The sequence below is a fragment of the Pan paniscus genome, chromosome 18, assembly GCF_029289425.2.
Source record: "Pan paniscus chromosome 18, NHGRI_mPanPan1-v2.0_pri, whole genome shotgun sequence".
Taxonomy (NCBI): domain Eukaryota; kingdom Metazoa; phylum Chordata; class Mammalia; order Primates; family Hominidae; genus Pan; species Pan paniscus.
This window is the reverse complement of record NC_073267.2, coordinates 91055702-91069902: the sequence shown is the minus strand read 5'-3', so window position 1 is coordinate 91069902 and position 14201 is coordinate 91055702. Positions and strand designations below refer to the sequence as shown.

The 14201-nt window shown below is 44.9% G+C and overlaps 1 protein-coding gene across 3 annotated transcripts in view; it reads right to left on the bottom strand.

Annotated features, from left to right (window-relative positions):
• GAN (gigaxonin) overlaps nucleotides 1-12979 on the bottom strand; it is an 83706-nt gene extending 70727 nt beyond the window's left edge. For 2 of the 3 annotated variants that reach the window (XR_008621540.2, XM_003820889.5), the window contains exon 1: nucleotides 3115-12979. Coding sequence is in view for 1 of the 3 variants with exons in the window: in XM_003820889.5 (XP_003820937.2) it covers nucleotides 3115-3464 (350 nt within the window). In the remaining 2 variants the exon portion in view is untranslated. The remainder of the gene's footprint in view (nucleotides 1-3114) is intronic. The other variant, XM_034940792.3, reaches the window with a different exon arrangement.
• Nucleotides 12980-14201: the final 1222 nt, after the last annotated feature.

The window sequence follows — 14201 nt, the reverse complement described above, 5'->3', positions numbered from 1 at the left end:
TGTGAGCTACCATGCCAGGCCATACCATTGCTTCTAAACCACAGAATCACACAACCACTTATGACAGTTACCAACACTAGGCCAAACACAGACATTAAACAAAATCAGAATTTTATAAAACTTCAGAGATTACCAAACTTTTGAACATTCAATTCACAGAATAATGATATCACAGTACTAAATGCTTAAGTTTCAAAAGGGAAAGATAAGAAACATCAAGTTCTAGAATACATAAATATATTTTGTTTCAATATAATTCTCTAAAGTGCTATTCAAACAAAACAAACACATTATAAAAGCCCAATATTATTGGTATTAAAATTACCAGTAAAAATAAATTAACAAATTTCTTTCTAGTTAGTGATACAGATTCATCAAATTACTTTGAAACAGCTTTGAAATTGATAATTTTTAAAAACATCCCAAGACATTCTATCACTTCAATAGCCAAATAAACTTAAAGCAATTAATCTGTCACTGATGAAACACATATTGACTGATTCATGTTTATCCATAAAACATAAAAAAAAAAAATCTGCCTTGTCTTTAAAGATGATTGAAAATGGAAACCAAAATGACACAGTATGTAAAAGTGCTTGATAAACATTTTAACTATAAGATATTGTAAGCCAGCTAACAGTAGAGTTTACACAAAGAGAACAGTGAAATACAAGTAATGCTCTAACGTGGTAGGGCAAGAGTAGGAAGGCGGTTAGGCGTAATTAATTTGGAGTCTAATCCTAGTTCAACCATTAAGTACTAATAACCTCATAACACAAGTCACTAATGTCCACTGAGCCCCTATTTTCTTATTTAGAAAGTGAAAGAACCGGACTACAGATATTTCCTAATTCAATGGGTACTACCTTTGAAGACATGGGAACAGACCTATGAGGTGTCAACACTATTACACATTTCTTCACAGGTGTGATTAAATGAGAAGACTCATTTTTATCCCTCATTCATCAGATTAGTGAGCTGAAGCCTTCTCATCTACCAGTAACTCACAGCTAATATGAGTAAAAGCTGGAAGCACAAAGCCGGTCTTCAAACTCTGAATCCAGTGCGTTTCTCAATTAGGTATAACTGAGTGTCTGTGTACTATGAAAATGTAATAGAGCCAATTTTCTAATGTACACATTTGCTGTGGTAGAAAGAAAGGCAGTCATTCATTCAATACATTAACTGATAGGCACAGTTCTTTCTGGGTGCAAAGAGTAAAGCAGTGAATACAAGAAAACACCGCCGGGTGCCACGGCTCACGCCTGTAATCCCAGCCCTTTGGGAGGCCGAGGTGGGCGGATCACGAGGTCAGGAGTTCGAGACCAGCCTGGCCAACATGGTAAAACCCCGTCTCTACTAAAAATACAAAAATTATCCGGGCGTGGTGGCGGGCGCTTGTAATCCCAGCTACTCGGGAGGCTGAGGCAGGAGAATCGCTTGAAACTGGAATGCGGAGGTTGCAGTGGGCCGAGATCACGCCACTGCACTCTAGCCTGGGCTAAAGAGTGAAACTCAGTCTCGAAAAACAAAACACCACGACCTCATTGAGGTCACATTGTGGTTGGGAAAGACCACCAAAGTAAATGTGTAAAATATGGGGTACATCATAGCGGTAAGTGCTATGGAGAAAAACGAACAAGGATAACAAGCAAGGATTCGGCAATTTGCAATTTACTTCTTTTAAGCCAAACGGATGCCATTTAAAGAACTATAACAATAATGCATCTAAAGTAGTTTTCTTCAGCATTTTCCCAAACAGGGAAGACTTTGGTCTGCTGACTCCAATTTGAGATGGGTTGCTCAAACCTCGGAACTGCCAGCTAGAAGCTGTCTGTCACATTAGCAATCCAAATTCTGTACTAACGATGCTACCCCAGACCCTACTGCCGCCCCGCTCCCCGACCCCTCCACACTCCCCACCGCCAAAGAGCGCGAATGGATTCACAAAACAAATCCAAGAGAAACCAGAAGTTACAAGGGCACTTGAACTTCTTCTAAGTTTAGCACAAATATCTCCCCAATGCAAAGGTTAAAGTGTAGCGTGTGTGGTGGTTTTGCTGGGACAAAGCGCTAAGAACACACATCATTTTGCTTTTTCTGACCTGTCAATTGTAGTGATATTCTCTACCACTAGCTTATATTTAACCAGCTTACTGGGCAGTTTCTCCAGTTTTTAGCATTCCCCCCTTCCCTTTTATTAAAACAGCAACCTAGTTTGCAAGAAGGTTGCTAAAAGAAAAGATAGTCTCCTGCAAGATCTGATACACTTGTATAAGCACTCTTATCAACCTTTTAATTAACCTGGTTAGTTGAGTTGGCAAATCTGGTTAAGCTTTGCTTTACTAAAGTATTAAAATGCCCTTAGTCGCAAGGCTCTCACGGTCCTCGGGTTGTAACAGCATCCTGAGAATTCGCTACAGTTTACTTCAACGTGTAACTCCTCTTTTAAACAGTTACCAGAATGGAGCTGAAAACACACGTTTGGCAAGGAGAAGAATTTCGCCCGGAGGTTCGGACTACCAACCCAAGGAGAACATCGAGAGGGTTTTCTCTGCCTGCACCCAGCGAGGCGCTGTCTGTCCGGCCTCCCAGCGGGCAGGGCGCTCCCCGCCGGGTTGGCGGCGCCGGCCCAGCCCCCGCGCGTGGATTCAGAGGCGAGCGACTGGCGAACTTCAGCGGGGACCGCGGGCCCGGCCTGGACGAGGGGGTGACTCTTCCTCGGCGCGGCCTCGCCCAGCCCGCAGGTGCGGGTCCCGGCCGGCCCAGGACGGCGTCTGGGGGACTCAGGGTCTCCGAGGCCGGGCGCTCGCCGCGGCGGTGGGAACCGGGAGGGACAAGGCGGGGGATCGCGGTCCGGGTCCGGGGACAACTCCAGGGGGCGCGGGGGTCCCGTGGGGAGCGCGGGCCTGGAAGCCACAGAGGCCGCCCTGGGGACGCGGTCAGCGGGGCCGGGTTCCGGCGCTTGCCGGGAGGGACGCCGCGCCAACGGTGACGCGGGGACCCCGGCAGCGGGGACAGGGGACAGGGTCTGGGGGCCACGCCCGGCCCGGCCGCCCCGCCTCCGGCTCCGGGCAGCACCGCCGCGCCCGCCCGCCGTAGCCCCCTCCCCACCTGATGTACGGGCTGGCCGCCGCCAGGATGTTCTTCTGCACCGGGATCTCCTCCCCGTCGAGGACCAGGTGCGCGTCGCAGAAGCGAGACTCCTCGCGGAAAGAGCTGAGCGCTCGCAGCAGACGCGCGGCGTGCTGAGGGTCAGACACGGCACTGCCCTCAGCCATCGCGGCGCCCGCTCCTCTGTCCGGCTCCCGACACCGACCGGCCGGACCCCTCGAGCGGCCCGAGTCCTGCGCGCGCGCCCGCCCGGCCCGGCTCTCCGCGCTCTGAGCAGAAGCTGGAGCCCCCGGGACGCGCCTGTGCCATCCGCGGCGCGCTGGGCCGGCGCCTTTAAGAAGCCGCGTCATGAAGTCATTTCTCCGCGACGCCCCCGCACCGTCGCTCCCCGCCCTCTCGCCTCCGCTGCTGGAGACGGCCAATCAGAAGCCTCCTTCCTCCGCCCGCCTAACCAGCTCCGGCTGGGTGCAGCGGAAGGTGTATCCGCATGACATAGGTCGCTGCCGCGATGGAGGGATGTGCGGGCGGGCTAGGATTCCGTGGTTAAGCCTGTGGCCTCTGGAGCCGCGAGTTTGAATCCTGGTTGCAGCTGTTCCACTTACTAGCTGTGTGGCCATGGGTAAGGTGCCCATCCTCAGTTTCTCCGTCTGCAAAATGAAAGCGAATTCTTAGTGTTGTTGTGGACTCATGAGATGATGCATGGAAGCAAGGGCGAAGTCGCTGTAGCTTTCTTTATTTATGAGAGAAAAGGAGCTGCCCAGGTGAGGGGACAAAAACCCGAGAAAACAGACCCGGAAAAGATGGTTTTGGTTGCGGGCTACGAAGGAGACGTAGCAGATGAAGCTGGAGAAGTCCGAAGGAGGCCTTAAATTTTGCAGGGCCTCCTTGGTGTGGGAAGGAGTTTGGTTTCTGCAGGGGTGAAGAACCATGGAAGTACCGTATTTAGCAGGGGGTTTTGTGCAGGTCACTTAGCTCCTGCGTGCAGAATAAGGCGGGGATGGATGTGCTAAAGGCAGATCTATGCTTAGGTATTGCAGGACTAGAGAGAAGGGAATGGGCACCTGGATGAAAGGGTGATGCGGGGGTGGGGGGTAGACAATAGTGGATTGTTTTAAAAAAAATTGTGAGGGAGAGGGAGTTAAGGATAAATATTCTGTTTGAGTAACTGCATGCATGTTTGCACCTTTCAGGGAGAGCTAGGAAATGCGGAAGGGGTGGGCAGTAGAGAGGCAGATGTTTAGATTCAGACAGGCTCCCAACCCAGTGAAGATCAAAGCTGTGATAGAAAGGATCGCTGGGTCAGCTCAGCTGGCAGGCCAAGCCCCACGGTATCTGAAGTTTCCCTGGAGGTTGCTCAGGGCACATGGGAGTGTGGAATGTAGCTACCATTTTGTGCAAACGTTAGGTACTCCATAAGCCTCTAAAAAATTAGCAATTTTATGAGGACTCCGGACCAGAAGAATGTGGCTAGCATTCCAGGCAAGACAGGATGGAATTTTCACTGTCCTTCAACCAACTGAAAGGCTCCAATAAAGTATTGGGTATTTACCCTGAACCAGCCAAGGCTTTGGAGTCACTGGCAGGAATCCGAGTATCTAACTGTTTTCAGGGCAGAAGAATAGATGGGGAGGGTACGGCTGTGGAAGACACATGCATTTCCACTTTCTTCTGTAAATGCAGCTCAGTGTTCCCGGATGCAATGATAAAGATGTCTAGGATTTGCTTCAAAACAAAACAAAGGGATGGGGAAGCAGATGGGAGTGTAGATGAGTCAAAAGTGGCCACAAGTTACTAATTGTTAAAGCCACGTAATGGGGATGTGGAGATTCGTTGTACTGTCTCTATATTGTTGTGGATGTTTAATGGGGATGTGGAGATTCATTGTACTGTTCTATATTTTTGTGGATGTTGAAAAATATTTTCCTCTTTCTTTTTTTTTTTTTGAGATGGAGACTCGCTCTATTGCCCAGGCTGGAGTGCAGCTGTGCAATCTCTGTACACTGCAACCTCCGCCTCCCAGGTTCAAGTGGTTCTCCTGCCTCAGCCTCCCAAGTAGCTGGGACTACAGGCATGTGCCACCATGCCTGGCTAACTTTTGCATCTTTAGTAGAGATGGGGTTTTACCATGTTGGCCAGGCTGGTATCGAACTCCTGACCTTGTGATCCACCCACCTTGGCTTCCCAAAGTGCTGGAATTACAGGCGTAAGCCACCACACCCGGCTGAAAAATATATTTAAAAAGGTAAGAAACACACAAGACAAGCAGCTTGGACATATCTTCTCCATGATACCTACCCAGTATCCCTGTGAGCAGCTGACATTCCTTTCTCCAAGCAGTTGCTGTATTTTGAACATTGCTCGAGCAAGAAACTTTTTATAATGGGTTTATTTATCCATGTCACCTGCTATACTATGTTTATTGTAGCTCAGCATGATTTCCAGGTACCAAGCACAGTACTTGGTGCGTAATAGTGCTAACTGAATGTTGGATGGATGGAGGGATTAAAAAAAAGAAAAACACCTGAATATCAGACACTTAATAAATGTTTCTTGGGAGGCCAAGATGGGTGGATCACGAGGTCAGAAGTTCGAGACCAGCCTGGCCAACATGGTAAAACGCTGTCTCTACTAAAAATACAAAAATTAGCTAGGTGTGGTGGCAGGCACCTGTAATCCCCACTGCTCAGGAGGCTGAGGCAGGAGAATCACTTGAGCCCGGGAGGCAGAGGTTGCAGTGAGCCGAGATCGCGCCATTGCACTCCAGCCTGGGTGACAGAGCAAGACTCTGTCTCAAAAAAAATAAAAAATAAAATAAATAAATGTTTTCTGAACTGTATTCTCTGTCTGTTCTTAGTTAATTTGTGTTTGCCATTTTTAAGGTCAAAAACCAGGGAGAGTTCTCTATACAATGTAAATATTTGATAAGTACTTATTAATTGCTTATTGTGCTAGTCTATTCTTTAAATACCAGAGGTTCCAAAACAAAGAACTCCAATAGTAGGATCACAGTCAGGTAACCAATTATCCGAGTAGGAAGGTTGCCTTAGTTGAAGTAACTGGAGGTGAATGGGGATTTGTCAGGCAGGCTCTTCCAGGTAAAGGTGAACCTTCCCTGTTGTTTTGATAGAAGGAGGAAATGGAATGACCATCAAGAGAAGGGTAGTTGCTGGCTTGAGAGGATCATCTGTGCAACAGGCAGCTAAGCAGAAGAAGACCTTATATATATATTTAATACCACCCACACTGTTGCTAGTATTCCCCACCGCTCCATCGGCCTGGTGAACTCTTATTCATCCTTCAAAACCCAGCTTAAACATGGCCTTCAGGAAATCTTCAGCTGCCTTCCCAGGACAGAGTGGGTCAGTCCTCTGCATGCTCCTGCTGCTGTGCTGTACTCACCATACTGTACTGTAATTTACTGGTTTGTAAGTCATTTCCACTGCTGGGTTGTGAGCTCCTCCAAGGCAGGGGCTTTGCCTTATCTGCCTATGTTCCCAGGACTTACACAGTGCCTGATGTGTAGTAGGTACCCCATGAATGTTTTACATAATTAGCAGGAGCGTATCAGGTAAATTAGCAAAGCAAACTGTGGGATGTGGGATGTGGGATGTCAGACAATAGGAGTAGGTGGGCTTATGGGAGCTGAAGAGCACATGCTCCTCAGCTCTGATTGATTGCTCTGTGCGATAGGGGCCCAGTGGTGGTGGATCTAACAACTTTTTAAGAGATTCTGACAATTCAGACTTACATGTTGAATATTCCGGATTTTCAACATTAGCAACTAATTCCATTTGGAGGAAAAAATGTAGCATGGGTCTACAGACAAGATCTGGCTGTAATTCATGTTCAGAGGTAATCAGGAAACGATTAGTTTACTGAAAATGTAGTTGATGATCAAATGGATGCTAGGTTGCCAATAAAATGTGTTGAGTGGAATTCACGTGCCCCAGAAAGCTCCTCCTGGTGCTGTGGGCAAGGAAGAGGGCCCAAGTGTGGGAAGAAGGATTCAGGAGGCAGAGCCAACTCTCCCAGTGCTGCCGGAGCCACTCTTGCTTGAGCTGAAGTACTGTGGACTGTTTTGCAGCCTTCTTGATATTGCTCAAACTGAGCCACCCTTGATATTGTGCCTATCAGAATGATGGATTAAATGTTATTGTTTCCTTATATTCCATAGGCATCAGATATCAACTGTCATTGTGAAACATATTACAATGTAAGAGATTTGATACTGTCCTAACAGTTTTAGTCTCTGGTGGCTTTACTGAGCTCTTCTGGTTTAGAGGTGAAACAACACAGAGAAAGGATTTATTTATGTATTCGTTTTTGGTCTGAGGACCAAAAAGGATGTTTGCAAGATATTAACAGTAATCATTCATTCAACAACTGTTTTTAAAGCACCTGCTGTATGATACCTGCTACAGATACAGTGATGGTGAAAGCATAGTTGTCTCAGTGTTATTATAGAAGCTTTTACTCTGTATTTTCCTCGATTTCTATTTTCTGTACTGATCATGCATAATTTTTTACAATCATTAAAAAAACAAGAAAGCAATGTCTTTTTGCAAAAAGGGAAAAAAAAGCTTTCTTTTGCTTTGAAAAATGTGCCCTCAAGAGAGGAATCCACTTGGGGGTTTGGGCTTTTATTTCCTAAAAACTACTTAGAGAGTCCAGTAAGAGAAATAATGCAAAGAAAATATTAACAGTTTGAAAATTCTTTAGCAAATATCAAGTCCAATGGATTTATCTTATTGAAGAGAAAACCAAAGTACAGATGAGCAAATCACTCAGTCAAGGTTATAGGTGTGACCCAGTCAGGGCAGAACAGACTAAGGTCTAGATCTTCTGCTTTCCAGCCCTGTAAGCTTTTCCATTACACCAAGTCGACTTGTCATAAACATTCATTTGTTTGAGACAGTCTCTTCTGATTCATTTTAAGGTAGTCTTCAGATATTTTATTGGGTAAATCTTTCATTTGTCCAAATCTATATATAGCTGTTTTCTTTCCAAAAAAAAGTCTAGGCTCTTTCAAATTGCTGAGTCAGAGAACATCTCAGTATTTATAACGCTTCAGAGTTGGTTCTATGTATTTACACAGTACTCAGAGAAGTGTCTCAGAAACCGGTGAACTAATTAAATTGTAATGAAACTCCATGAAGGTAGTAACTGTTCCTATCCAAATTCATCATGTACTCTACCCCAGCACCCAGTACAGTGCCTGACACACAGTAGGTGCCCAATAAATATTTGCTGAAGGAATAAATTCTAATAGAATTGAGATTTTTCTGTTTACAAGGGATTACTTCACATGTTATTTTTCATATTTCCCCAATGAACTCAAAACGGAAATATTCACCAGTCTGCTTGACATTGCCATTTGAATAATAGGAACCTAGAATTTAACACCTCAGAAAGTAAGCTTCTACTTAAAAAAAAAAAATTAGCTGGGTGTGGTGACACCTACCTTTAGTCCCAGCTACTCGGGAGGCTGAGGTGGGAGGATCACTTGAGCCCAAGAGGTCGAGTCTGCAGGGATCCGTGATCATGCCACTGCACTCCAGCCTGGGAGACACAGTAAGGCCCCGTTTCAAAAAAAAAAAAAAAAAGTCCTGATTTTACCCCTAAACCTAATCATTTTCCAAGTAAATGGCAGCAGCATTCATTTACCTAGAGACAGAAACTTAGGGTCATTCTTGACCTCTGTCTCTCATACCCTTCATCCAATTCTCTAGTGAATCCTGCAGCTCTTCCTGCAGACTACTTTTTCTTTTCTTTTCTTTTCTTTTCTTTTTTCTTTTTTTGAGACAGAGTGTTGCTCTGTCACCCAGGCTGGAGTGTAGTGGCTCACTGCAACCTCCACCTCTGAGATTCAAGTGATTCTCCTTCCTCAGGCTCCCCAAGTAGCTGGGATTACAGGTGCCCACCACCACACCCAGCTAATTTTTGTATTTTTAGTAGAGACAGCATTTCACCATGTTGGTCAGGCTGGTCTCGAACTCCTGACCTCAGGTGATCTGCTCACCTCAGCCTCCCAAAGTGCTGGGATTACAGGTGTGAGCCACCATGCCCAGCCCTGCAGGCTAACTTCTGAATCCAGCCACTTCTCCCCACCTCCACCAAGACCACGCTGATCCAGGTACCATTCAGCTCTCCTGCAACAGCCTCCTAACTGCTCCCCCTGCTTTCTCTCTTGCCCCCTTATGAATTGTTTCTCCTCCTAAGGTAATCAGATCAAGTCACTTCCCAGTTCAAAGCTCTTCCATGGCTTTCCTTCAAATTAGGGAAAAAACCCAAAGCCCTTACCGTGGTCTAAAAAGCCCTGCGTGATCCGGCTTCCTCCATGGCCTCATTTCCTGCCATTCTGCCCTCAGTGTGCACCAACCAAACTGGCCTTGCTCTTTCTTGAACAAGCCTAGTATATTCCCACCTCAGGGCTTTTGCACTGGCTAATTGCTCAGCCTGGAACTCTCTTTCCTCACATTCTCATAGCTTGCTCTTTCATTCTTAAATCAGAGCTGCAATTTCAGCTCCTCGGAAAGGCCTTGGCTCACACTCCTGCATAAACGCCTCCCCTTAACTGGCTTCATCTTTCTTCACTGCATGTAATCACTACCTAAAATTATATATGTTTATTAGTGTATTATGTGTCTCTTCTGATTATAAGGCTTCATGAGGCCTGGCAAGGATTCTTATCACTGTACTCCTAGCCCCTAAAGCAATGCCTGGCATATAGTATGTGCTCAATAAATGTTTACTTATTGAATGAATGAATGAATATTTTCCTGGACCTTTTCATCTCTTGCTGCCTAACCTAACATTGCCAACTTGGAGGAAGATGAATTATCAAAAGTGATTCAAAGGACCTGAAATAAACGTTGCAAACCTTAGAAGGTCACAATATAGCAGCTCTGGGCATAGGTTGCCCCAATAACTTCTTTCAAGCTAGGTCCAGTGCAAGAACCTTATTCTCCCCTGTCAAGATACATCACTTTGCACTTTTCACCCTTTAAATTTAGTTTGTGTATTTTATGGTGTTTATACACCTGAAAGCATATAAAAGGTGCTTGTTTTCTCCCTAGAATTCTAGCCAGGGTACTGCTGGGTGTACAATGAGCTGGATTATTCTGCAGAATTTACATCACATAAGTAATTTGCCCGTGCCTTAGATCTGTTTAAATATCTGTGAAGTCATTTAAATTCATTTAACTCAAGGGATTTCCTAACAACCTCCCTCTTGGTCTGTTCTCCCAGACTTAGAAGTTGGTTCTTCAATTTCTCCCTCTGCAAAACTGGGGCAATCGTAGCAGTTCTCACAGAGTGGTTATGAGGATTAAATGAGACGGCAGTGATGAAGTGCTGACAAGAAGATCTGGCCCGTAGCAGGTGTTCAGTGAATGCTAAGAGCTGTTACATGTATCATTACTATCACCACCATCATTCTTGTTATCAATGGCGTCCTTGCCCAGCTCAGAAATGATTAGCTTCTAGTTGACTTTCAAGTCAATTAGTCTCTTCACCTCCCAGTCAGGGCCCACCAGTGATACCTCCTCCAGTTCTGGTTGACAGTCTCATTCCTTGTTTTTCTCTAATATTAGTGCTGGGTTTTTGGTGAATTTCATCTATTTTCTAACTCCACCTGACATCTTCATTTTCTACTCCAGGGCTTTAAACATCCCATTCTACACCTTTTATTGCATGTTCCTTGCCTTTATTTTTTTTTTTAATGTTTAAATCCATCCTTGTGTTTTCTGAAATATGTCAGACCTCTTCTTTAACCAGTAAGTTTTGAAACTAATTAATACTTTAATACATTTAGCTTTTAAAAATGTCTTTATTGAGGTATAATGCACAGTAAAGTGCACTAATCTTAAGTGCACGGCTGAATGAATGTTTCCATGTGAAATGGAAACATTTCACACGTGTGAAATCCCCAGCCACATCAAAATATAGAACATTTCCAGCAACCCAGAGGCTCCCTAAGGCCCGTTTCCAATCAGTGCTACCCAAAAGAAACTGGCCGGGTGCCGTGGCTTACGTCTGTAATCCCAGCACTTTGGGAGGCTGAGGCGGGAGGATCACAAGGTCAGGAGTTCAAGACCAGCCTGGCCAACGTGGTGAAACCCCGTCTGTACTAAAAATACAAAAAATAAAAAATAAAAAATAAAATAATAAATTAGCCAGGCTGGTGGAGGGTGCCTGTAATCCCAGCAACTCGGGAGGCTGAGGCAGGAGAATCACTTGAAAGCAGAAGCCGGAAGGCAGAGGTTGCAGTGAGCCGAGATCACACCACTGCACTCCAGCCTGGGCAACAAGAGTGAAACTCTTGTCTCAAAAGAAAAAAGAAAAGAAAAGAAACCACTGTTATGGCTTCTATCACTATTGATTTGTTTTTCCTGTTCTTGAACTTTTGCATTTGGTTTCTTTCACTCAATGTGATATCTTCAAAATTCTTTCGTTTTGTTGCTTGTAGCAATAGTTGGTTCTTTATTGCTGTGAGTATACCATTGTGTGACTACTCCACAATATATTTATCCATTTTCCTATCAATGGATAGATAATTTTTCCATTTCAGGGCTATTCTAATAAAACTGTTATGAACATTTAAAATATATGGTTGGCACTTTGGGAGGCTGAGGTGGGCAGATCACTTGAGGCCAGGAGTTTGAGACCAGGCTGGCCAACATAGCGTCTCTCCTAAAAATACAAAAATTAGCCATATGTGGTGGCGGGCACCTGTAATCTCAGCTACTTGGAAGGCTGAGGCAGGAAAATCCCTTGAACCCGGGAGGCGGAGGTTGCAATGAGCCGAGATCGCACCACTGCACTCCAGCCTGGGCAACAGAGTGAGACTCCATCTCAAATAAATAAATAAATAAATAAATCTCCAATAAATAAATAAAATAAAAATACATGGTTGAATTTATGCACTTTTTTCCACAGGAGGATATGGCCAAGAGTTCAGCTGCTGGGTTGCAGGGTTGGCACATACGTTCAGCTTGAGCTGACAGTTTTCCAAAGTGGTTGTACCAAATTATACTCCCACAGTAATGTCTGAGAGTTCCAGTAGCTTCACATGCTCCAGTAATTGGTGGTATCAGTCTTTTAATTATGCCTGTCCTGGTGGGTGTGTAGGTGTCCTGGTAGGTGTCTTATTTTCATTCGTATTTCTCTAATGAATAATGATGTTGAGCACCTTTCTGTATGCATTTTGATCACTTGGTGATTTTTTGGGGTTAGGTGATTACTGAAGTTTTCTCTCATTTTTAACTGTTGGATTTTTTTTTTTTTTTTTTTTTGAGATGGAGTTTCACTCTTGTTTTCTAGGCTAGAGTGCAATGGTGCAATTTCAGCCCACCATAACCTTGGCTCACTGCAACCTCCACCTCCGGGGTTCAAGCGATTCTCCTGCCTCAGCCTCCCGAGTAGCTGGGATTACAGGCATGCACCACCACGCCCAGCTAATTTTGTATTTTTAGTAGAGACAGGGTTTCGCCATGTTGGTCAGGCTGCTCTCGAACTCCCAACCTCAGGTGATCTGCCCGCCTCAGCCTCCCAAAGTGCTGGGATTACAGGCATGAGCCACCGCGCCCAGCCAACAGTTGGATTTTTAAATTAACATTTAGGTGTTCTTTATTTTATATATATAATAATATATAAATAAAGACAGATTTCTTCTCCTAGTCTGTGGCTTGCCTTTCTACCCTGTAAATGGTATCTTTGATGAACAGATATTCTTAGTTTTCATGAAGTTCAATGTATCAATATTTTCTTTTATGGCTGGTGCTTTTCATAATCTGTTTAAGAAATCTCAGCAATCATGAGATTCTCCTGTGCTTTCTTCTAGAAGCTTTTTTTGTTTTCCTTTTCACAATTAGGTCTATGATCCACCTCAAATACATGCATTTTCTTGAATCCAGCTCAAAATCTATCTCTTTTCAGAGACTCATAGACCTAAATGTAAATCCACGCATGCTTTTAATCACTCATTCATTTAAAAAAAAAATTTAAGCACTACCATATGCCAGGCGCTTAGGGGAAACCAAAAGCAATAAGAATCAACATTTAATTTAAGAAACATATTGGCTAGCAGGGGAGGGAGTGAGACTTGCACGTGAACAATATCTAAAAAGTAATCATTTAGTTGGAAAACCTGATGTGCCCTGATCATTCAAACATGCTGCGTGGAGTCACCTCCTTTATAACATAGGCAGGTGGATTCCATTCCCTAAATGCCAGTGATCGTGGCTTCAACACCCTTTACTAGTACCCCTTTACTCCGGTAAAAGTCCAGGTCTTTGTGCCTGGTGCTTGAGGTGTCCACCATCTGGCCCCTCCCTCCTTCCTCAACCTCGTTTTCTGAATGCTCATTATCCTTCATCCAAACCCTCCACACGGACTCACCTGAATTCCTGAACAGAGTCAGCTGATTCATCCTGCCAGTTCTTTGTCTCTGCTTTTCCCTCCTGCCTGAACTTCTCTCCTGTGACTTTGATGCCTGAAAAACCTCTTGCCTCTACTGCATTAGCTCTGTGAAGCCTCTTCCGGCTTGCTTGCGCGTTGAAATCTACCTCAGGAGGCAGATTGCAAGGTGCAAATCCAGCTTCTATCACTTTCCAGCTCTGCAACCCTGGGCATGTTACTTAAGCTGCCCAAGCCTCAGGTTCCTTATTGGGAATAATTGCAATTCCTGCTCTATATGGTTTTGCACAGAATGAACAAGTGTGGCCAGGTGTGGTGGCTCACGCCTGTAGTCCCTGCACTTTGGGAGGCTGAGGCAGGCAGATCACCTGAGGTCAGGAGATTGAGACTGGCCTGGCCAATGTGGTGAAACCCCGTCTCTACTAAAAATACACAAATTAGCTGGGCATGGTGGCAGGTGCCTGTAATCACAGCTACTCGGGAGGCTGAGGCAGGAGAATCGCTTGAACCCAGGAGGCAGAGGTTGCAGTGAGCCAAGATTGTGCCACTGCACTCCAGCCTGGACGACAGAGCGAGATGCCGTCAAAAAAAAAAAAAAAATGAACAAGTTTATCCAGATACAGTTGGGTAGCGCAGTGTCTGGCACATAGTAAATTCTCAGTAACTGTTAG